General features: G+C 37.2%; 1 protein-coding gene across 7 annotated transcripts in view; it reads left to right on the forward strand.

Annotated features, from left to right (window-relative positions):
- Positions 1–25,311, forward strand: part of RERE (arginine-glutamic acid dipeptide repeats) — a 403,675-nt gene that overhangs the window by 274,511 nt on the left and 103,853 nt on the right. For all 7 annotated transcript variants that reach the window (XM_044769612.2, XM_044769615.2, XM_070511161.1 and 4 more), the window contains 2 exons: positions 105–229; positions 1,272–1,371. In XM_044769612.2, the coding sequence (XP_044625547.2) occupies positions 105–229; positions 1,272–1,371 (225 nt within the window). The remainder of the gene's footprint in view (positions 1–104; positions 230–1,271; positions 1,372–25,311) is intronic.

The raw sequence follows: 25,311 nt of genomic DNA on the forward strand, positions 1-25,311 counted from the left end.
CTGCCTAAAGAGAGAGTAAGCTACTGCGTCTGTTCCCAAGGCCTGCCTGCTGAGGCAGCTCTTTAAATGTGCCTGGTTGTGACTTCTTCATCCCTGTCTTACAGGCCAAACTTCCGGATTTGCAACCATTCCCTTCTCCAGATGGTGATACTGTGACCCAACATGAGGAATTGGTCTGGATGCCTGGAGTTAATGACTGTGACCTCCTTATGTACTTGAGGGCAGCAAGGTAATAGGAATCCACCCCATCCTGCTTTCTCAGTTAGGACATCTGAATTGGTTAGTAGGCAATAAACTTTCTCCTTTCCCCTGACATTTTATTTATATATTGGGCATTCTCTGACTTTTTTTGTTATACCTTCTATATCAAAGCCTTGATTCTTCTTACTTTTAGAAGAAAAACATGTTAAGTCATACATGCAATTATCAACACTTCTCAATACAGTTGAGTAATTAGGCCATTCAGCCCGTCTTAAAATCCCATAACAGGCTTCTCTACTTTATGACTGTTAGTTGGTGCCTGACCTAAATTTGACATTTTTGTGGCTTAACTACATAAGAACTTGCTAACCTACAAAAATATGCAAACTACAGAAGAGAGGTTTAAATCTGTCCCTGACACATTGTAGTGCAGGCAGAGAGCCTTCCTTTGTCTGCAGTGATTTCTGGGACTCTACTTGCAGCATCAACGGTGTGCAAGAAAAACACTAAAAGAAGGCCAGGTGACTGAATTTTAGCTCTGATTGTGTTATGGTCAGCTGCACTACGCGTGGAGGCGCACAGGAGAGATGAGAATGCTTCAGCAGAGTGAATGACTACCAAGAGTTCTTTTTACTTCTCTTTTCTACTTTTAATTTGCCTAAAGGTAGTTGATGTGTAGCATGAAAGGAATTAAGTTTCAGAGGATTTAATTTCTTATGTTTTCTGAAGACTTTTCTCCCAAAAGATTGAAGTCTAGCCGACAGTTGTGACAAATAGTTTTAGATTATTCGTGCCCTCCAAACTAAAACCTGAGTTCTGATAAAGCGTGGGAAGAAATAACACAAATGGACCTGAGTAAAAGTTAACATTTCTCTTTCTGAGCAAGTGAAAAGTGAACTGTAGAGGAACTTAATTTTTTTTTTTTTTTTTTTTTTTTAATATCAAGAGCAGAAGCAGCACTGAGAACTCTAACTTATCATGCATGTAGTACTTTGGTCTAGGCTGAAAATGTGCCCTGAAGGTTGAGGGTTAAGTTTCTGTACTGACGTTTTCCCTTCCTGTCTTGCAAGGAGCATGGCAGCGTTTGCAGGGATGTGTGATGGAGGCTCCACAGAAGATGGCTGTGTCGCAGCATCTCGGGACGACACCACTCTCAACGCATTGAACACGGTGAGTCTTTTGAAGTTGCCCTGGGTGGGAAGAAAGTTCTTTTTTTCCCTGTGCTGGCTGTAAGGAATATGTGATGAGCATGGAATGTGAAGGAACCTGGACTCTTAGGAGTGAGTACTGTGGTGTGGTGCTGGGATTGAAAGATAAGTCGTGGTCTTGGCCCTAGAGCTCTGTGACCTCAGGCCAGTGGTGTGGCACCTCCAGCTTCGTTTCCTAATCTGCGTGTGTACTCTGGGATTGTGGTGAGCCTCAGATGAGAGCCTAATGTGAGTGGTTAATTTTTACTGAGACCTCACAAAGCTGAGTGCTGTGCATAGATGATCTTATTCAATCCTCACAACACCTCTCTCACGTTAAGTTCTATGATTCTCACCACTGTAGACACAAGGAAATAAATTTACATCATACACCCAAGATTTGAATCCAGAGGGTGTGCTTTTCACTTTCTTGTCTGTCTGCGGCCGTGTATTTGAAAGTGCATGGAGGGAATAGAGAAGCTGCTAGACTTCTTGGAACAAATTTTTTTTATATATGGATTTGACTTTGGATATTTTACATGATTACAAAACAAAATTAAGTTTTAAAAATAACAATCCTTAAAGGTATCTAAAGTAAATGTAACAAGTGAGCCTAACATACCGAGTTGGTTGTGTGACATCCCACCATGATTACTCATCTGCTTGAATCCTGTACCACAGAGCAGCTGAGAATAACAAAACTTGAACTGCTGTGAACAGTATGGTTACTGAAACCAGTTTACTTTTTTGGGCACTCCTTTTTGACCTTAGAATATATCCTATAGGGCTGTATAGGAAAATTAATGTATTTTAAAGTTTCTTGAAATAATTCTTCTCTGTGTGGTTATTAGTATGAAATCATCAAGTCTGAAGAAGTAATAATGAATTTTTTGGATTCCTGATATGTTAATAAAGGGTCTACATGGTTGCATCTACTTACATAGAATATTGAACATAAGGCTGAGCAATACTTCTGATGATTAACTAAATGTAATTTAAGCACCTTTTTGTTTTTCTTTTTCTTGAGAGGTCACTACAGTTGGAAGGGACTTTCAAGATCATCTGTTCCAGTCTCTAAATAGATAAGAACCCAAGCCTCCGAAAGGCCAAATGACTTGTTGAATGCCAACAATCCAAAAATTTCATAATGTAGGGTAGAAAACAACTCAGATTCCCAATTTACAGACCTTTCTACTATATAGTTTGCTTTCAAGGGAACATGTAGATATCTGAATGACATGGTTGTTTTATTCCTGGTCTAGTTGTGTTTCTTGGGTATTATACAATGTTATAATAGTCTCTTGTGTGTTGGAAGTTGGATGATTCTGCTGCGAATATGCCATGTTCTAAATAAGTGAATATGCCATGTTCTAAATAACTGAATGATTTTTCGCATTCTCATATGTATGTTTGTTTTACTTTCTTGCCTATTTGATACTTAGAGTTTTTGTTTTTGTAAGGAATCTTTATTATGAACATATAATGGTAGAGCCAGAAGGGGCCTTTGAGATTATTGTATAGTTGAGGAAACTGAGAATCACAGATTGGTGATAATGCAGACAGTGGCTGTGGTAGATGGAGGTGTGAATGTCTGTGAAAACCCTAAAAAATTTGTCTATATTCAAGGTAATTCATTAACATGAGCTTGTTTTCTATTGAGTTTTTGGTTTAAAAGCTTTCTGAAAAAAATTCTCCTTTCATGGCTATGTTGATCAGTTGAATTTTGAATAATGAAGATCTTGCCATATTTAATTTAATGCCTATTTTTGGCACTTTCCTGAATTTATCTGATTTATTCTCTTTCTTATCCCAGACCCTCTAAGGATTCTGTAGAACATAACTACTGTACAGAAATAATTTGGGCTATTTTTGCCCAAGGTCTTTTGTAGCAAGTTCCTTCTGAAGTTTTCTTAAGCATTGCCAGAGGGTTTTTGGTTTTTGGAGTTTTTATTTCTGTGAAACTCCCTTCCCATCATTTGGAATTCTTCCTGTCAAGGCGAGCTCACGTGGCTCAAGCGTCTTGGGTTATGCAATACCAATGCGTTTAGCCACCAACGGACTAAGTTGTGTGTGCTCATTTTGTGGTAAGTGGAAAAGTTTAGTGGCTGTTTTAATTTTTGTACTTCATTCTTATGCTGGCTCACAGAGAGGTTTAGTTGTAGGCACTTTCTTTAATGAAAAGTGAAGTGAATGGAAAGATCTTGTGAGAAGTTAATGTTTATTTTGACTTCCGTGAAGTAATGGAGGTTTTGAGCTGTGTTAAGTAATAAGTTGAAAAGATAAATACATTGTCATGTGAGAAGTATTTATTGTTTTCTTAAGAGTATAGCACAGAGTCGAAACAAGGTTATCAATTTAGAATAAACCTTGTGTCCATTTCCTCTTTCCCAGGACGATGTAGAAATTTATTCAAAATCTGTAGTATTACACATTAGAGTGTGTTTAACCTCACAGTAGGACTGTTTAGTTTAAATGCATTTAAATACATAGTTTAATTTTTAAAATTGCAATCACTAGTAGAACATTTTCAAACTGTCACTTCTTTTGACAATTATGTGGACCTATTTTTAAAGGTAAACTCTTCTGTATTACTTATTTTGACTCATTTTTTCCTTCATTATTCACAAATGAGATTTTTAGTGTGCAATTTTTAAAACAATTTATTGGGGTATAATTTATGTATAATAAACTGCTCAGGTTTAAAGTATGAAATTTTATGAGTTTTCTCAGATGTATACAGCAGTGAAACTACTATAATGATCAAGATACAAAACATTTCCAACACTCCCAAAAGTTGCCTTATGCCCTTTTATAATCCTGTGCTGCTTCCAGCTTCAGATAACCACTGATGTGTTTTCTCTCTTTATAGATTAGTTTGTACTTTCTAGAATGTTGTAAGAATGGAATAATAGCATATATAGTCTTTTGGGTCTAGCTTCTTTCAGCATAATAATTTTGAGATTCATTTGTGTGCATTATCAAAAGTTCATTCCTTTTTATTGCTGAGTAGTATCCCATTGTGTGGATATTCACAATATTTTATCTGTTTGCCTGGTGATGGATGTTTGGGTTGTATCCAAGCTTTTGGCCTTTATGAATAAAGGTGTTAGGCACATTGTTATACAAGTCTTTATGTAGACATATATTTTCATTTCTCTTGGGTAAATACCTAGGAGTTAAGTGGCAGCATTGTATGTGTGCAGGTTTCTTTTTAAGAAACTGTCAAACTGGTGTCCACAGAGGCTGTATCATTTTACATTCTCAGCAGTAGTGTGTTAGGATTTCGGTTCTTCAGCATTCTCAGCAAGACTTTATTGTCAGTTTTTTTAATTTTAGCCATTCTAATGGGTGTGTAGTATTTCACTGAGGTTTTAATTTGAACTTCCTGACTGTTGGTGATGTTGAACATCTTTTCATGTCTTATTGACTATTTGTATATCTTTTGTGAAGTATCTTTTGACTAATCAAATCTTTTGCTCAAATATTTTGCTTAATTTAAAAAATTGTTTTTTGTTCTTTAGTATAATTTAATTGTAAGAATCCTTTTTATATTGCAATGCAAGTCCTTTGATATATGTATTGTGAATATTTTCTCCCATACTAGGACTTTTTCTTTTTTGTAATGGTGTCTTTCAAAATGTTTAATTTGGTAAAATCCAATGTATCGTTTTCCTTTCATGAAAGTAGCCTTGATCTTGATTACTCTGTGATTACAAAAATTGTTTCTGTGCTTGCTTTCTTGAAATTTTAGTTCTAACATTTAGGTCTGTGATTCATTTAGAGTTAATTTTGTGTATGATGTGGGGTAGGAGGTGAAAGTGTATTCTTTTCCACACAGGTGCCAGAAATCAGAACATTTGCTGAAAACAGCCTTTTCTCATTTAATTGCCTTGATACCTTTATTGAACAAAAGTTGCATGTATATGTTTTGGTCTTTTTCTGGATTCTATTCTGTTTCACTAATCTAATACTTCTTTTTTGTTAGAACCTCTGTGTTTTCAGTGCTATAGCTTTAGAGGAGCTCAAGTAGTGTAAGTCTTCCTACTTTGTACTTGTTTTTTAAGATTGCTTTGGCTATTTTGGGCATTGGCATTTCTATATAAATTTTAGAATCAGTTTGCCAGTTTCTATTTTTAAGAAGGCATGATGGAATTTTGGTTGGGATTACATTGAATCCGTGGATCAATTTAGGAAGAATTGACATCTTAATGTTGAATCTTCTAATCTATGAACATGGTATCTCTCTCCATTTTTAAAAAAGGTGTCTTTAATTTTTTTAAGATTTTGTAGTTTTCAGTGTATAGGTCCTACATATATTTTGGTAAATTTATCTCTAGGTAATTACTGTGAGAAGATGCTATTGTTAATAAAATTGTATTTTTTAATTTTAGTTTCTAAATGTTCATCAGTAGGATAGAAATACAATCAGTTTTTATGTGTTGACCTTGTGTCCTTCGGCCCTGCTAAATTCTAGTAGTTTTCTGGTTGGTTCTTTAAGATTTTCTGTCTAGACAGTTATGTCATCTGCAAGTAAAAACTGTTTTACCCCATTCCTTTCTAATTTTTGTGTTTTATATTTTGTGCTTCATTGCACTCGTTTGGACCTCTGGTGCAATACTGAATAGAAATGATGAGAGTGGACATCTTTGCCTTCTTTCTCATCTTAGGGAGAAAACATTCAGTCGTTCACTGTTAAGTACAATGTAGGATTTTTGTTGTCATTGTTTAATCAAGTTGAGAATGTTCCTTTTATATCTAAATTTGTTGAGGTTTTTATCATGAATGGGCGTTGAATTTTGTCAGATGATTTTTTTTTCTTTTGTATCTAATGAGATTATCGTAAGGTTGTTTTACAGTCATGCACCACACAGTGACATTTCAGTTACAACAGACTGCATATACGACAGTGGTCTCATAGGACTACACAGCCTAGGTTTGTAGTAGGCTGTACCACCTGTGATGCTGACACGACGATGAAATTGCCTAACGACAGATTTTTCAGAATGTATCCCCATCATTAAGTATTGCTTGGCTGTACTTTATTTTGTTAATATATTGAATTACATTGATTAATTTCAAATGTTAAACAACTGTGCATTCCTAAGATAAATCCTACTTGGTCAGTATGTACTAGTGGACTCAGTTTGCTAATAGTTTGTTAAGAACTTTAACATTTGTGTTCATAAGGGATATGAGCTCTATCTTTCTTCTTTTATCGGAGTAATACTGACTTCGAAAAATTAGTTGGGGGCCGGCCTGGTCGAGTAGTAGTTAAGGTTGCATGCTCTGCTTTGGCAGCCTGGGGTTTGCTGGTTCAGATCCTGGGTGTGAACCTACACACTGCTCCTCAAGCCATGCTGTGGTGGTATCCCACATGCAAAATAGAGGAAGCTTGGCTCAGATGTTAGCTCAGGGACAATCTTCATCACACACACACACACACACACACACACACACACACACACACAAAATGGAGAAAGATTTCCTCCTGCTCTCTTTTCTTAAAGAGTTTGCTTGTAAAGGATTGGTTTTTTTGTGGTCATTAAATGTTTGATAGAATTCACAGTGAAGCCATCTGGGACTAAATGTTTTTTATGGGAAGTTTTAAAATTTACGAGTAGACATAGGCCTATTCAGATTGTATTTATTCATGTGTCAGTTTTAGTAATCTGTTAATCTGTGTCTTTTAAATGTTTTGTCCATTTCATCTAGGTTATCAAATTTATTGGTAAAAATTTCAAATTATTCCTGTATTATCTTTTTAATGTCCATAGAATCTGTAATTTTGGCCCTTCTTTCATTCCTAATACTCCCAGTTTGTTTCCTCTTAATCAATCTAAATAGAGGTTTATCAACATGATCGATTTTTTCAGTAGTTAGCATTTGGTTTCATTAATTTTCTCTATTTGTTTTATATTTCACTGATCTCTGATCTTATTTTTACTATTTCTTTTCTGCTTATTTTGGGTTAATTTGATCATTTTTCCCCTAGCTTCCTAGAGTGGGATCTTGGATAACAGGTTTTATCACAAATTTTGATTTGTTGTTTTTTCGTTATCATTCAGTTAAAAATATTTTAAAAATTTTTTGTATGATTTCTTCTTTGACCCATGCATTATTTAGAATTAGATTGCTTAATTACGAGATACTTGAGATTGTTCTCTCTTTTTTTTTGTTTTTGAATCTTATTGATTTCTAATTTACTTCTGTTGTCATCAGAGAGTACCCAGTAAGAGTTCAGTCTTTTGAAATCCACTGAGACTTGTTTCTTAGCTCAGCATTTGATTTCTAATGGTGCATGTTCTATGTGCACTTGTGAATTTATATTCTGCACTTATTGGGTGTACTATTATATAATTGTTAGTTTCTTTAAAGTGTTTGATTTCATTATTCAGATCTTCCATGTCCTACTAATTCTTTTATCTGATTGTCTTGTCAGTTACTAAGAGAGATGTATTAAAGTCTTCAACTATGATTGTGGATTTGGTTATTTCTCCTTTTGGTTCTGTTAGTTTTTGCTTCATATGCTTGGAAGTTGTATCGTTAGGCGCATGAACATTTACAGTATTTCTCTTTCTCCATGTGTTGACGCTTTTACCTTCTTGGTGTAACCCTCTTTGTGTCTAGTAATATTATTTGTCTTGAACTCAGTTTTGTCTGATGTTAATACAACTGCTCTAGCTTTCTTATGCTTGTCTATATGGTGTATCTTCTTCCACCTTCTTACTTTGAATCTTGCTTTTTCTTTTTACTTAAAGTGTATCTCTTGTATATATTAGTTCTTTAGTTGTGTCTTACTTTTTTATCCAGTCTGGCAAGCTCTACCTTTTATTTGGAGTGTTTAGTCCATTTTAATTTAATGCAGATGGTTCTCAGGTTGTATAAAACTTGAACTACATGTATACATTCTTAATAGCAGAACTCTCATTGGAGAATCTCAGAAGGAGTTAATATATAAGTATCTTATTTTCATGGCAATGTGTCTTACTACTTTTGGTCCAGTGATGAACTTGCAGAATAGTTAGATACACAGTTGTTTTTTGTTTGCTCATTCATGTTAAAATGGATTTTTTATCTTTTTACTACTTATGTAAAGAGCAGTTTTGTACTGATGTAGAGGAAGAAGATGTAATAAACATGTTGGCCTCTCTCATTGGAAGAGGCAGGTGTTCATGATGACAATGGACATATTCCTTAATGTATGTCAGCAAAGATATGTTTTGTTATATTTTAATACTTTAAATTGTGAACACCTATAAATGTAAAGTTGTTTTACTTATAATTTATTTTACATTAAATAATATTATGTTAAAATATGACAAAGCACTGGTGCTCCCTCTGGAAGATCTATTTGTGTGTGTACTGTTCCAGGTATGTGTTACTTCATATACAGTTTTTATTAGGCTCATCTGTACACATTACATCTGTACACATTACATTTAACCTGTAATTTGTAAACATGATGCTGCATGACATATAGACGGCCCATATTAGTCTAATGGGATTAATTCAGCCACCTTTAAGTGCTTGCGTTTATTTGGCCTTTTACAAAATAGGCCTTTATGTTTTTCCTTACAAACTGCAGCAGAGCCCTATAGTTTGAGACTGAGGTTTTCTAGAAAATGTCTTGCTGAGTTTTATTAAATTGATATTGAGTTTCATTCTTTGGGTGCAGGTATGTTTCCCATTTCCTAATAAAATTAAAATTCTTTTTCTCAGAAGCTTATTTGCATTTTTACGTTTACTTTCTCTCACTAACATTAAATGTATATATGCTCACCAGGTATAAGTAAAATTTATAATCATGCAGCAAAAATTTCATCTCTGCCTGGACAGTTTTATTCCCTGAAATATGGATGGCTATTAGACATTTAGATTAAGCTTTTTACATATTCAAGAGAGTATATATTTGTTTGCTTATTTATTTATGCATACCCACATATCCTTCAACAAAGGATTCAAGGCTTCCAATAGTTAGTTTTTTATCTCTGATCTATAAATATCACTATTTGTTAACCATTGAGTATTAATCATCTTTGTTTTCTGAGCCATAGCCCGATGCCTCATATATGGTAGAGAGGCACTAAATATTTGTTGAATGATCGAATAAATAAATCAGGTTTAAGTCTAAATCACATTTGATCACCCAGAACTTGGTAATCAAAGGTTGGCACAGCAGAGTATGCAGCTAAGGCTACTCTAAGGATCATTTTCATCTTTCTCTCTTTCATTCTAAAATATTAAGTCTATAGAATTTCTGTCAGAGATTTCCTGTTAGTTCATCATAAATAGGCTTCACTAAAGCATCTGGTCCTGGATTAGCTTTGCAATACATAGGACTGAAATGAATGTCGAGTATTTCCCAGCTCCCAAATAGGCGTTGTCAGGAGGCCCTTTTATCACAGTTTGTCTAAAGCATATGATCAGGATTCTTCTGACATTCGTTCCACACCCACACCCTTTACTTAAATTCTTCTCGTTTTACTATTTCTCCATTCAGATTAGTCAATATTAAATGGTTGTAGGATGGTGGTGGTTTTTTTCTCAGGGTTCTGATTTGTTGAAAAGAGTAATAGGAAGAGTTGATAGGTTATGTGATTTCTTATTATGGAAATCCAATAAAGTTTAGAACAGTACTTTATATAAATCAATCTTGACAAGCCCCTTTGCTCGTGTTTTATTTATGCTATACCAGGATATTGGAGTCTACTGTGCGCTGTATTGTTAATTATAGCATATATCCACTTGTGGTTTTCTGGTATAACCAGGGCCTTTTCAACGGATTATCAGAAGAATAATATATAAATTTGAGTTTTTATTTATTGTACTTTGACCAATTAGAAACATTTTGAACTTTAGTTTTGAAAATTAAGTGTTTAGAAATTTACCAGTGTGGCTCCCTTTAGGCTGAGAGCTTCCTAAATTCACTTCTGTTCGAAAGTTCCAGGCAACAATACTTTTAACACAAATTATGTGATTTGTTCATTTTGTCTCATTTAGATGAGGAAGATTTTTTTAATTTAATGCTTTAACATTTTGTTCCTTTTTAGATAATCTGTAGCTTTACTTAAAGTTGAACTTTATGCCCTGTTCTTTTCTTTCCCTTAAATATGGCAGAGAGCATTATCAAAGTCTCTCAGGGGTGGATGGGGAGATAAAAGGCCACTTATATTAACACCCTCTGGGAATGGCACCTTCGTTACTTAGGCAGTGATTTCAGTTTTGATAATTTTAACAGAAAAATCCTGCTGTAAGTTCTTCTCATTTGCTGTGCTCCTGATGCATCTCTTCACAGTTGTGGCCCCACTTTGCTTTTCCATGTGAACAACTCTCAGATTTCTTTAGTCATTCCTTTCTTTCTTTTCTTTTCTCTCTTTTTTTGTATAATAGCTTTTTGAGATATAATTCACATATTGTATATTTCACCCATTTAAAGTGTACAATTGGGGCTGGCCCGGTGGTGCAGTGGTTAAGTGTGCATGTTCCGCTTCGGCGGCCCAGAGTTCGCCGGTTGGGATCCTGCGTGCATACACCGCACGGCTGATCAAGCCATGCTCTGGTAGGTGTCCCACATATAAAGCAGAGGAAGATGGGCACGGATGTTAGCTCAGGGCCAGTCTTCCTCAGCAAAAAGAGGAGGATTGGCAGCGGATGTTAGCTCAGGGCTAATCTTCCTCAAAAAAAAAAAAAAGTATACAATTAATGGTTTTTAGTATATTCACAGATTTGTGCAACCATCACCACAATCAATTTTAGAACATGTTCATCACCCCAAAGAGAAAGTTGTACTCATTAGTAATCACTCCTCATTTCTCCCTCTCCCGACTCCTAGCCAACCACTATTTTACCTTGCATCTCTATGATTTGCCTATTGTGGACATTTCATATAAATGGAGTTATACAATATATAGTCTTTTGTAACGCCCTTCTTTTACTGAGGGTAAAGATTTCAAGCTTCATCCATGGTGTAGTATTAACCATTTTTATATAAAACCATTTTATTTCCCCTCCTGGTCAGCTTTGTCTGTTTGTCTTTAAAATGCAGCACCTGTACTAAAGCATATTCCCCAGATCTGATCCGCATGAAGCGGCAAGGAGATGCCACCTCAGTTATCCTAAAGTTCATCTTCCTAATGCAGTCTAAGCATTTATGAATGTGCCTTCATCACATTCACTTTTGTCTTGTTTTGTTTCATTTTTCTTTGTATATTTGCCTTTGCTAAGCCATTTCTCTGTCACCCTCAGTTTTTTTGACTGATTTTTGAACCAGGCATAGGACCTTAAGTTTATTACTGTTATTTTAATTTTATTAGGTATCAACTGTTGGTCAGCTTCCTGATGTCATTAATAACAACAATTATATTAACAACAATAATTTAAAATTTATTTGTTGAGTGCTTATGTGTTAGGCAGAAGTTTAAAGTGCGTTTTATGAGTGAATTAGTCTTCATAATAATTCTATGAAGTTAAGTATAGTTGTCACCTACAGATTAATAGCCACACTCTGTCATATATTTATATACATAATAATTTAAACTAAGAACAGGGTAGAATTGAGGCCAGTACCTCATAGCAGCCTTCTTGAAATGTCCAGTGAATCTGCGATTTTGGGGCTTTGCTGTCCAGCCAGTTAAAAATCCTTTATGCTGCAGCCTGTCCAGGCAGCTGCATCCTTTCTCCTAGGTTCTTGGTAGGAACTGAAGAATGTGATTCAGCTTTTACTTTTGTTTGGCAAAAGTTAGAGAGTTCTTTTACTAATTTAAGAAACTTTTTTCTCAGATAATTTTTTTCCGTGCTGAAGACGGGTAAATCTCAATGTTTTGAGATTTATGTGGTATTTTGAAAAATGTCTTCTTAACGTCTATCAGTTAGGATTTTACCTTCTTTGAACCTATATTAAGCACTAATATTAACACAATAAGTGTTTAGCAAATCAGGATAAAAGCCCTTAGCCTTTTTACATTTAAGAAGAGCTTTAAAATCATTCATTTGTTTATTTATTCAGTAATAAACATGATTGAGTCCCTGCTCTTTTGGGAGGCCATTTGATGAAAGTGTCGATAATCTAAGTAAGTATTTAATCTTAGAACAAAGTAGGCCTGTGAGTTTTTTGGGCTCACATATAATAAAATTTATAATGTTTGTCCTAATTTGTATTTTTCCCTATACTAATTTTGAAGTATACTTCAGGATACTTTTTTATAGCTCTTCTAGATAAATTTTTTTACCCTCAAATTTTGGAGCTTGGTGTATTCGTTTCCTTTGGCTGTCATAACAAATTACCACAAACTTGGTGTTAAAACACTGGAAATTTGTTCTCTCCCAGTTCTGCAGGCCAGAAGTTTGACGTCAAGATGTCATCCGGGCCCTGCTTCCTCCAGCTCCATAGGAGGAGAATCGTTCCTTGCTTGTTCCAGCCTGGTGGCTGCTGGCATTCCATGGTTTGCAGCCATAGCATTCTCTGCTATCTCCACATTGCCTTACCCCTGTGTGTCTGCATCTTCTCACTTCTGTGTTTTACCGCCGCCTCTCTTTTATAAGGATGCCCACCTGGATAATCTAGAATTATCTCCTCATCTCAAGATCCTTAATCACATCTGCAAAGACCCTTTTTCCAAATAAGGTCACAATCATATGTTCCAGGGATTTGATCTGGATATCTTCACATGGTCATTTTTCAGCCTGCCACAGTTGGGTGTACTATTAGGTAACTTGTTACTAAATAAATATAGTACTTATTTTTAATTTTTTTGGTAATAGTTTATTATTTTTATTTCCTAACCTTTTCTATCAGTTATGATTTATTTAGATTTAAGTATAGACTTTCTGATACTGAGAATATAAAAATTTCTAGTAGTGACTGATATTTCTGTAACATCTGAGGACGTTTGATTTATAAAATACTATAATATTTGTATTAGTATATAATGCATTGTATTTGGCTTGCTTTGTACAAAGAACATTTATTTAGATAATAGAATTGTCACGTGTGACTACCACATCAACCGGTATTGAGGTTTTTTCCGTTTATTCTGACCTGTCAGATGGCTGAGTATTTCTTTCTCAGCTCTACTCCCGACCCACACAGCTCTAAACCCAGGCTGCCCCAGCCTAACCTGAGCCTGATAGAATAGGGAGGGCATCTGCTCCTCAGGGGACCTCGGGGGCGAGGTCTTAGGTTGCTTGTAGGCTTGATCTCTGAGGCGGCCTGGAGTAAGCTCTGGCTACCCTTCAAGTCATTGCTCTTGTAAGTCTCTGCCATCTTTTCCGGTTTCTAATTTTACAGCCCTGCCCTGAGCCCAGCCTTGCCAGACTCTAACAAGCTCTGTTGCCCTGGCCAGCCGTCTTCTCCAAGAGGCTGATGTTCCTCCACAGCCAGTCCCTTGCTGGGCTTCTTAGATAACTGCACTGACTGCCCACCCTTGCCCTTCCTCCTGCTGTGCATGTTGGTTGACCTGCCTTCTCCCTGCTCACAGTATTTGTTGGACCGTGTATTCCAGCTCATTCCAGTACTTTGGAGTACCAGTTATCCAAGCATTTTTAGGAAAGTTGGCTCTTAATTTCCCTCCTTTTCTTTTTTTTTTTTTTTCCATTTCAGAAATGAGGTATACGTTGTTTTTGTTTTGTTTTTAAAGATTTTATTTTTCCTTTTTCTCCCAAAGCCCCCTCGGTACATAGTTGTGTATTTTTAGTTGTGGGTCCTTGTAGTTGTGGCATGTGGGATGCTGCCTCAGCATGGCTTGATGAGCGGTGCCATGTCCATGCCCAGGATTCGAACTGGCGAAACCCTGGGCTGCCGAAGCAGAGTGTGCGAATTTAACCGCTCGGCCACCAGGCTGGCCCCGAGGTATACATTTTCGTGTGTTCTCATATCAAGTCTCCCTTTATGCCTCTGAGTCATTGTTACTGGTGGCCATCAGACAAGCTTGTGTGCAACTGTTTGACATTTTAGGTTTGCGTAATCGTTTGCCAAGTTTTTGCGTCTTTCGTAGTCAGTTTTTTTATGCCAGTTTTCTGTTTTGGTACCACACAGTCTTTCTGATTTGTTCTTTTGAGATGCATTGTTGGACTGGGAAAGCTAGAATTATGAGGAAGCTAAGTATCTAAGGCCCAGAGTGAGGGGCTTCTTGATTGTCCAGGGCCATTGCTTGAGTGCATTACTGTGACTGCCCAGGGCCTTTTTCCTTATTTCTTAGTCACTAGCTCTGATTTGGCTAATATATCCTCATGAAAGAGCAGTCACTCAGATTTCCCAACTCTGGAGTTGCACATGCTTCGGTGTATGCCTTCTGGTTTTCTGTTCCATTACTTTATCATCATGACCAAAAAGAGCACGTGTACTATTGTTTATATGCCCAAAAATTACATGTCAGACATCACTGAGGTTAAGTTTGCTGAGCCCCGTGGATTGGAAGCAGTTATTTCTGCACCTAAATTCTACTGAGTAGGATTTAAAGCAGTTTCTGTAAATATTTTTCTCTTAATACTGATGCAGCTGCTCTTGAGCTTTTTGTTTTTATTTATTTTTTTAAATTAACTGTCTGAAGGAATCTGGCTAAAATTGACCCATAGCTTCCCTTTCACATGTACTTTCTAGTTTAGTTTGGCATTTATGACTAAGTTCACTAGTGCCTGCGTGAGATGGATAGAACCATGTTTTTTCTGTTACCCTCTAGTTTAGAGCCTCATTTATTGTTTTTCTCTTTTCAAGACTGTGAGGATACTAGGAGTAAGTGAAAAAAAGTGTTTTAATTTCCACTTGTGGCCTGACATAGGTCTTTCTAAACTGACAAATAATTATCATTCAGAAAAGTAGCATAAACAAGGTAGATTCATGAATCTGCCAGTCGTTTTTCTCTCTGTGGCCAGAGTTACACTCATTCTACATCATAAAGCTGAGTCTTTTCATTAGCTGATTGGTTTGCTGAGTTCTGAGGAGGTAACCCCTCCCCTTAGGAACACTTGGCCAGCAGCTTAAGTCCACGACAGCCTTGCGTTCTCTGTGTCCTGTGCCCACACTCACACACAAAAAGCAAGAGGAAAGATTTTGTTTCTAAGAAGCAATGTTATATTCATATTAACAGATGTAGATGTGTAGATGATTAACTATCCATAATTCCGTTTCAAGACCTGTGGCATATGCTATTCCAGCTTTTGCAGAGATCTGAAAATTTAAAGACACTAACCTTAACCCCTAAGGTATAAGCAAAGCCTGGCTGGGCACTTTGGCTTAGTTCAGTGATTATATTCTTTATTTTGCTAAATGAGTGTATTAATATTATTACAACTTATTTATCCTTTTTTTTTCTTTTTAGAGTATTCTTTAGTATTTTGCCTTAAAAAAAACTTTATAAAGAGGAGAAATGTGAAAAACTGGAAGTTCCCAATGTGACCTACCTCTCTGTTGCAGATGAAGAAATCGCGGGCCACACTGCTATGCAGAGGAGGCATCCCCTCCCCCCTTTCCCAGGCTGCTGCTCCTCCCAGCACAGCCTGGGAACTCTCCTGAGTTTCCTGGTTTCCCTGAACTCAGCATTTCTCTAGGTTCCCAACAAATCACCAGGTTCTCTGTTATTTCCCTTCTCAGTCCCATCTTTCATCCTGTCTTGTGTGTATTGTAGAGTCACATTCTTTCTTTTGGGGCTCTGAAGCTTCTTCACTTTCCTTAGCAGCAGTACTGTTTCCCGTGACAGTCATCACTTCCATCCCTTTTTAGCCAGCTGTCCTTAATTGCACATTTCCTATGCTCTAGGAATCATGCTGAGATATGTTACCACATATCTTATGTCATCCTAAATAGTCCTCCAAAATAAATTGTATATTCTCCCTTTCTGCAGCTGAGAAAACTGAGATTTAGAAAGATAATTAATTTGTCTCTTATCACACAGCTAGTGGCAGAGTTAGAATTTCAATCAAAGCCAGAGCCAGGAACCCTATCCTGTTTAGACTTCAACTCTGCAGAACTCCCAAAATGGTAACTTTGGTCTCAGGACCTCCTCGGGTTCTTCTTTCCAGGTGTTTGTGTTTGTGAAGACAGTGTCAGATTAGAGCCTCAAAATAGACAGATGGTCAGAAATGGCTGAGACATTCAGAGCTTGGTTTGTTCTGTATTTTAAAAATAGCCTACTGATCTCAACAGAAGTGCCTGCATTTGATGGTTACTTTTTCTTGCTGATCACCTTGCTGGTTGAGGCTCCTGTTGTGTGGGTTTAGAATACCTTTAAAAACACCACAGCCAGGAGGTGGTGATCTAATTTCCATACACAATATTATGTGGGAACTAATTGTGAATGAGGAATATGGCAATGCTGTGTCAGCCATGGAAATTCAGTTATAAGTGAGATGTTGCTTAGACATATTACTGTCTGTTTTCACTTGTTCCTAGAATAGTGTTTTTAATTTGGTTGTTGCTCTTTATTAAGTATAGGCAAGGCTAATCATATTATACTAACTGCTGATTTTCAAAATCTATTCTTTGAAGTCATCTTAGTTTTTCAAGGCAGAGTACATGTCACCCCAGTCAGTGTTCATTGGCACTGTGTGTGTTTTGTGATAGCATTTATTTTGTTATTTTATTTATGAGTGTGTATTTCCTCTTTTCTGAGCTGCTCGTTCCCTCCTTCTGCCTGCCCACCCCTACCCTCAAGTGAAGAAAAGACAGTGTGCTTGCTGTCATTGCAGCTGGGGAGTCCCTGAGCCCATCGTAGCCACCACATCGCTCAGGCATAGATGTCTGGCGAGGACTCAGTCTCAGACTTCTTCCTAGAATCTGGGTTTGTGCTAGACCCTTGCTCTGCTGCTTGTGAGGGAAGTGGCCTTGAGCAAGATACTGAGCCTCTCCGTTTTGTTTCTTCATTTTTAGTGCTGTTGCCAGAAGAGTGACGTGAGGAATGGTGAAACCATAAAACCCTAAAGACCTAATGCAGTTCCTAAGCACATGCGATGCTCAACAAACGTTGGGTCGCCCTCCTTTCTCTTGTGTGACTCCAGGAACTGGCACAATTCCTGGAACATTGTAGTTATTCAGAGAGTGTTGGAGGGAGGGTTAGTTCAGTGACTGTATGTTTCCTTCTGAAAATTAACTGGCTCTTTCCCTCAACCCTTACTCTCAGTAGTTAAATTCTGTGTCTTTGCCATTCATTATGTCTAAAATGTGCTCCCATAAGAATATTTAGACAGATTTAGCCTCTCTAGGGCTTAAGTAACATTATTTGGAGTGACAGTAGCCAAACGAAAATAAACATTGTGCTTTTGGTTTTAATTCTGGTTTTTAAATGTATATATGTATCATATTTTGTGCTTGGTACTAGGTCACTGGTGGTAAAAATATGAATGAAAATATATTGAAATCTGTGAATTATGAGAAAAAAATTTTCAAGTTTTGTCTTGGACAGATTTTGGCAAGATCTTTCTCATTTATGTTAATGGTTGAAATAATTTAAACTACATGAAGAATTTTAAGATTTCCTCCAAACCCCAGGTTTTTTCCTAAGTTATTTTGGCAATTTCTTGCAAGTAAACAGTGTATTTTGCAAAGCAAAAGACTTTGAAATCTAATGTTCTTAACGGACTGCAATTATTTAATATTTCGTGTGAATGCAGTCTAACTCAGACTTTTTCCATAGTTATTAAAATGGCTATGATTGCAAAAGGATGCTTTTGTGTAGTAGAAACTGCTGGATGCAATGCCATTTGATCTAAAAAGGTCACAGTAAAGAGACATTTAAATTAAGTTATAAATTATAATTGAAAAACAATATTTTGATGTGTGAGACCAGAGATGTCAGAGCAGGGAGATGTAATTCATGGGTTCATTATAGAACAGAGGTGCCTGACAGCTGAGCCATGCCAAAAGGAAAATTTATTTGCAACATCACGCAGACAGAAAATGGCAGCTAAGATGAGAAGCCACAGTAGAAACTTGAAACCTTGTGGTAATACGCAGAGTTTATGCTAATAAGATTGCCTGAGATTCTGAGATGTTTAATGATTGCTGTAATATAAATGAGGTGTTCGGACTTGTGCACATGTTCAATCTTATTTAAATTAGGACCTTGTCCTTGCTCTATAAAATAACACACTTTATAACCAGGCATTTAGTTGATTCTCTCACCTCTCTGTACAATATACAGATTTGCTGAAATTTCAGAATTGTTTACACAAGAGAGTTAGACCTTGAAACAGGATTTCCATCCATGGCAGCATTGAGGAAGGATATAATTTAGTGTTTATAGCAATCCATGGGAAGTTCAATCATGAGTTAATTAAACTGTAGGCAGTCATTAAGTATTATTTATTCTTTCGAGAAGCTTGCCAGTAAAGCACTTATATATATTAAATTATAGAAAGTAATAAGCAGGGAGTGATTTGTCAGGTACAGTGAGAGTAGCAGATTTAACTTGGGCGATTATGCAGAAATGTGTTTTTCTTCTTGTGGCATGATCCTTTCTACTAATCACAGAGAGATCAGAGGGTGTAACAGGACAATTGAGGGTGTGTAGTCACCAGCACTCTACAATATAGGCTCTGTTGAGCCTCTGGTGGTTTGAATAGTCTTAGGTAAGAGCCATCTACCTAAAATAATACTCCCCATGATGATACCACCATATAGTTTATAGCTCTTTGACATTTCAGAGTATCTTGTTACATTGTGTCTCATTTAATGCTTTCCATTGTCCTTTCACACAGTTGAAGGATGGTAGTGTTAGGCCTGTTTGATAGATGAAACCCTCAACTCAGCTGGTTTGTGACAAAAGCTGGTAACAAGAATTTGTCTCCTACTTCAAATCCTATGCTGTGTTCCCTAGGCTACAGAAGGCATTGACTGTGGATGGTTTATGTAGAAGGGGCCCTGAGCACCTGGAGTCAGAGCTTTGTGTACAGCTGGCTCAGTGTGTCCAGGCATATATAGCACAGTGTCTTTTGGCTCTGTGTGATTCACTGTAGCGGTTACTTTTGTTACATTCGAACCAAACCAGGAATTTGTTACTCAGAAGATGCTCTTGTTTTTAGCACCAAAATCACCTACCAAGTCCACTCTGCTAATTCACTCATGATGATCATTGCTAGCACAGTATCTGGCCTAAGGAGTTGCTCAGTGACTCTGCTGAATGAATAGGAGGCAGAGAGAATGTGGTGTGAGCAGCCTGCCTATGAGGCTGGGACATCGCACTTGTATCTCATGGGCAGGACTGGATACCTAATAGGAGAATAGTCCCCGTTTGCTCTTTCATAATGAACAAACCAAAAACGAAAGAAGGAACACAAACTGAGGATTCTGTGGAGCAAGCCCAGGGAACCAGATGACAGACTGCTAGAAAACAGCAAAACAGGGATAGTTCCATGATGGAGTGACTCAAAAGGCTGGAGGATTGGTGAAGAATCACTATTTTGTTATCAGATTCCCCAGATATTGACCTGTGGTTTAGGGGAAGACGGGTTTTATTTGTGTGGAAGTGCAGACTTGGAGTTCAGTGACCTGGAAGCGGCAGATAGACAGTACATGCTTCCCTGATCATTGGATTAAACATGCACAGACACACACCCTGTGATGATGAACTTGAAAACAGTGGTTTCTGCTGAATGACATCCTGCTTTGGTGGCTGACAGGCTGATGGGGATAGTGTCAGATCTAAGTGCTTCTCCCACAATAGCTTGTGAAGATTGGAAGCTGATTCAGTAAAGATGCTGTATCTCCATCCCTGGTTTTTGCACTGATCTTTTCCCAGGAGCTCCAAAATGGTACAGTTCTCTATACTCTACATTAAAATTGCATTTAATCCCAGATTTTGCCAGCCTCACTTGGCTGTAAAACAGACAGAAAGGCTTGCTTCTGTTGCTTTAATTGTTTTTCCAAAGCTACAGAATAAAGCTATAAGATATTTGGGGTCCCTCCCCACCCTATCTTCTTGCAATTTCTTTGAACAGTTTTCTCTAGGGAAAGGATAGAAAATCTTGTTTACGTTAAAAGACCTTTTACCTTAGCAATATTATGAAGCCTGCACCGAATTTATGGGCTATATAGATGTATGTGTGTTGTTACGATCAGGTGTTTAAAATTTGAAACCCGCGTAATGTTTTCACAGGATGAAATTATTTCAGTCCTTCAGAGCTTGGTGCTATATTAGAGGGGAATGTTTTTAATGACAATTTAAGATAACCCTTGGTAAATTTACCAACTCTGAGTTGAAAAACCCAGTTTAGCTCTTCATCAAAATTATTATTTTGGCCCCAATCTGAAGAAAATAGCTCTCCATAATCATCTAGAAAACAACCCTCTTTTAAGAAGGGCTTATTTATGCATGATATATCGAGCAAAGAAGGTAGAACCCAACCTTCTAGAACCTTAGAGTTTGGAGATGACGTTTAGGTGGAAGCGTCACACTTTAAACTGATTCTCACAAGTTACGCCATTCTCAGCCCTACAAATTTCTGAAGTCTGTTATCTGTCTTATTCACAGCTGTGTCTGTCCCTAGCACCTAGAAAAGTGTGTGGCACAGCTTAGCATTCAAGAAATACTTGGGGAAGGAATGAAGAATGTCCTGAACTCCAGCGATTTTTCCCAAAGTGCTCAGAAGATAGTCTTTATTCTTGTGAATCTATGTGGGCCGTAACAACTTTTAGTATATTAAAAGTATATCTTTAATAAAATATGATTACAGTATTACTTCAGAGCTGTAAAGCTCTCAGAATTTTCTCAGACAAGATTCCTGGAAAGTGGAAATAAATATAACATTAAGAAGAAGATGGCTATTTAGAAAGGTTTCTTTTGGTTCCCTGGGAAGAGGGCATGCCAGACCAGCCCCTTGACTCAGCTTTTGTACTAGCCTTCATGAATGACTGATGGCAGCACAAGAATATCCTGACTTCATTTGTTCAATAGATGTTTCATCGCTCTGGGTAAATAGTCCCACACCTTCTCCTTTTCAGATGTTGCTTTGTATAGGAGTGGGAGAAGTAGACGCTCTAAATATTTATTGGGGAAATAGCATGGAAAGATCAGATACAGGAATATTTTTTAAAAATTTTATTGAGGTCAGCATAGTTTATAACATTGTGAAATTTGTTGTACATTATTTTTTTGTCAGTCACCATATGCAGGGGCCCCTTCACCTGTTGTGCCCACTCCCCAACCCCCTTCACCTCTGGTAACCACTAAACGATTCTCTTGTCCGTGTGTTAATCTTCCACATATGAGTGAAATCATACAGTGTTTGTCGTCCTTTGTCTGGCTTGTTTCGCTTAATATCATACCCTCAAGGTCCATCCGTGTTGTTGCAAATGGGGCGATTTTGTCTTTTTTTATGGCTGAGTAGTAGGAATGTGAGTATTTTAAGAGGACAGGCAGACAATGGATCAAATGAAAGAAGGAAATTACCTGTTATTTAGAGAACAGAGTAGCAGAAGGAATTGCAGCAGCTTCTCCAGGGGAAAGTGTGATCTGAGATGAAGATTTGTGAAGGAAGTGTGAATGCTGAGATGTGTTTAGGGGAAAGTGCCTCTTTCTCTAATAAGCACCTCACTAGAAATTTTAACTGAGGGGCATCGTGCAGGCCGTAGCCAGCCTCTCTAATAAACCAACCAACCACAACAAGTTCAACAAGTTATTCAAAACATTTCTTCCAGCTATTATTTAAAGCTCTCCTTGGTTCACCAGAAGGCAGGAATGTCATAGGGATTAATGACCTTTGATTTAACTTCGTTCACTCAGCAATTCACTTCTGGAATGGGCTATATGTTCTTATGAGTAATTTCCTGTTAGTAGTCATATGAGATTTAAAAATTTTAATTTTTTTCTGTGTACTATACCAGAGTTTTAATCAAATTTCATAAATTATTAACATGAGTAATTATGTGAAACACAAGTGCTTTTGTTTATAGTTTAACAATTTTTTTTCTATCTCTGGAAAGGCTACTCTTAATCTAGAAAATTGAGTAGAGACTGCTTCCTTTATTTTTTTTCTCTTTCCTTTTAAAAATAAATAGCCAGCACTTTAATTTAGCATACTATGTGCCAGGTACAGGTCTAAGTAATTTACATGTATTTTCTACTGTTATCTTCACAAGAGCCATAAAAGGTAGAAATTCTTATGCTCATTTTTAAAGATGACAAAATTGAGACTCAAAGAGGTTAAGTAGCTTGCCCAAGGTCACACACCTACTAAGTAGAAGAGCTAGAATTGGAATCCAGATAATCTGGCTCCAAAGTCCATAGTTTTTCATCACTCTCCGTGTAATTATTGGATATACTACAATTATCTCTTATAAAATGTTAATTTATCATGAGCTTTTTATTAAGAATTTATGGTTTGATCATCTTGAATTGATTTCAGATTATCACTAAAATGTATGCTTTTAAAAAAGTAGGCATGTAATTTTTCCTTTTATTCAATTCCAATCCGTGTTGTTAAGCTCTCATTATAGACTCTCATTATGTTATAGAACTTGGCAAATATCTATTTGTTCTGGGTATTAGGCAAAGTGTGAAAATCTAATTTTATTTTTAAAATCTCTTTATGCTTCTGAAAGAAGACTAAATTGGACAGTTTTCAAACATTTGCAAATTATAGTATTTTAGTATTTAGTATATTTATTTAGTATAGTATTTATAGTATACTGTTTTATTTTTTAAAGTCTAATGATGAATGTCATAAAAATACGTAAGTTAATATGAGGTGTTCATATTTATCACATCACCTTCCCCCACACCTCCAACACACTGTGCCACCATCAAAGCAGAATTCAACATTGATCATTGTTGTAGGTGTTTTGTTTTGTTTTAAAGTAGTTGACTTATTGTTATAATGAACATATAGCTTGGACTTCCTTTGACAGTCTGGATTTAAAATAAATTGGGATCCTTTAAACTGTGAGACTCCTCAGAAAATTTAGATTTTCAGTGCTTTCTGTTTTGCTGAATGCGCAATGAAAATGGGTATTTGTGATACCCCTTCCAATAGCAGTTGATGAGAAGAGAGACTTGCTGTGTATGTTTCAAGTGTTTATTTCATTCAACAAATATTTATCTCAGGCTTACTGTATCCCCAGCCCTGGGGCTACAGCAGTTGCTAGGAAGGCAATTTGTACGCCTGTTTTGGAATCTTCTATTAAACAGAAGAAACACAGGGGTCTCTCCTCTTGTGCGTCTGTAGCTCTTTGCCTACATCTAGGTGAAAGTAATTACTACACCCTGTTTGATTTTGTCATCTTGTGTGTCTCGTATCCCCACAACATATCCCCACGAGTTTGTGAGTTTGCTGCAAATAAAAACTGAGTTACTAAGGTTTGTACCTTATTTAAACTGTTTTTGTACTGTTGTTGTTGTTGTTGTTGTTGTTAGTGCTGTTGAGTCAGTTCCGACTCCTAGCTACCCTGTGTCCAGCAGAGTGGAACCCTGCCCAGTCTTTTTGCACCACCCTCTCACTTTCCTGGGCTATATCAGACAGTGCTCTGCTGCTATTCATAGGGTTTTCATGGCTAGTTTTTTGAAAAGTGGGTGGCCAGGTCCTTCTTCCTAGTCTGTCTAGTATGGAAGCTCCACTGAAACCCATCCATCGTGGGTGACCCTGCTGGTATTTGAAATACTGGTAGCATAGCTGTCAGTATCACAGCAACACGCAGCTGTCACAGTATGACAACCCACAAATGGGTGGTGTACTTGGTTCCCTAACTGGGAAATGAACCTGGGCCGTGACCGTGAGAATGCCAAATCTTAACCACTGGGCCACCAGGCTAGCTTATTTGACTGGGTCTTCAGCAAATGCTGGTGAATTGTTCAAATAAGAGATTGAAGCACAGGTGAGAAAATCAGAACGTCTGCTCCACGAGAGCAGGGATCCTCTGCCTATTTTGTTCACTGCCATCTCTCCAGGGTCTCATACGCTGCTGAACGAAAGAGGCACTCTGTCAACATAGGCTGACTGAATCTGAATAAACCAAGATTTAGCTTTGGGTCAAGCCTACTTAGGGACAGTAGTTGAAGGCATTTATGTATTAATGTAACAAGTATTTGTGTTATGTCACCTTATGCTACAGCCTGTGTTAGGCACTGGAGATACAAGTCTTAGCCAAAACAGATTGCTGTGTCAGAGAAGTAGATTTTTAAATGAAAGGCAGACTTCCAGTGAGAATTTTAGAGGGATAGGCACAGTCTGGGGAAGTAGATTGAGCAAGAGGATCTCTCTACCTGCTGTTTCTCTCCATTGTCTGCAAGTTGAGATTCAGGAACTAGGAGTGTATGGGGTCACAGAAGCCAAGGCAGGCGTATCTTTGCAAGATAAAGAGGGGTCAGTGGTACCAGGCACTGCCCAGGGTTAAAAAGGATATGGAGTGAAAAAAGTTCATTAGCATTGACAGGAGAGAAGTTTGATCCTAAAAGGAATGTGTAGATAAACCAGCATCTTTATTTGTGTGTCCTGAGAAGTTAGTATACTGTTACAGAATTAGTTTCTTTAATGAAATTACTACATTTGAAAGCCTTAAGAAATGCTAAAGGGAAAGAACATAATCTAGCATGTCTTTAGGCCACTTTGGGGACAATGGGAGAAGAGTGGGGGTCACGTTGGCTGGATTTGAGTCATGACTTCACCGCCTACTGGCTTAGTGTGGTGAGCATCTTTACTTGACCTTTCTATGCCTCAGTTTCCTCATTCATAAAATGAGGTGACCGTAGTTCCTACCTCATAAGATTATATGAGGGAAGGAAGACCTTCCTCAGAGGATTAAGGAAGATAATGAATACATGGAATATGCTTAACACTGTTCGAGGCCAGATGTTAATTCATGTTTGTTATTGTTATTCTTAATCCTATTTCTACTATTGCTAAAATGTTCTCTACCTTTACCTATCTCCCTCTCCCAGAATAGGTGGAACTGGGGAAGTAGCTGGATGAGAACAAGTTATCATGCTGACTAAAATGATTG

Source organism: Equus asinus, chromosome 5 (genome assembly GCF_041296235.1).
Source record: "Equus asinus isolate D_3611 breed Donkey chromosome 5, EquAss-T2T_v2, whole genome shotgun sequence".
NCBI lineage: Eukaryota > Metazoa > Chordata > Mammalia > Perissodactyla > Equidae > Equus > Equus asinus.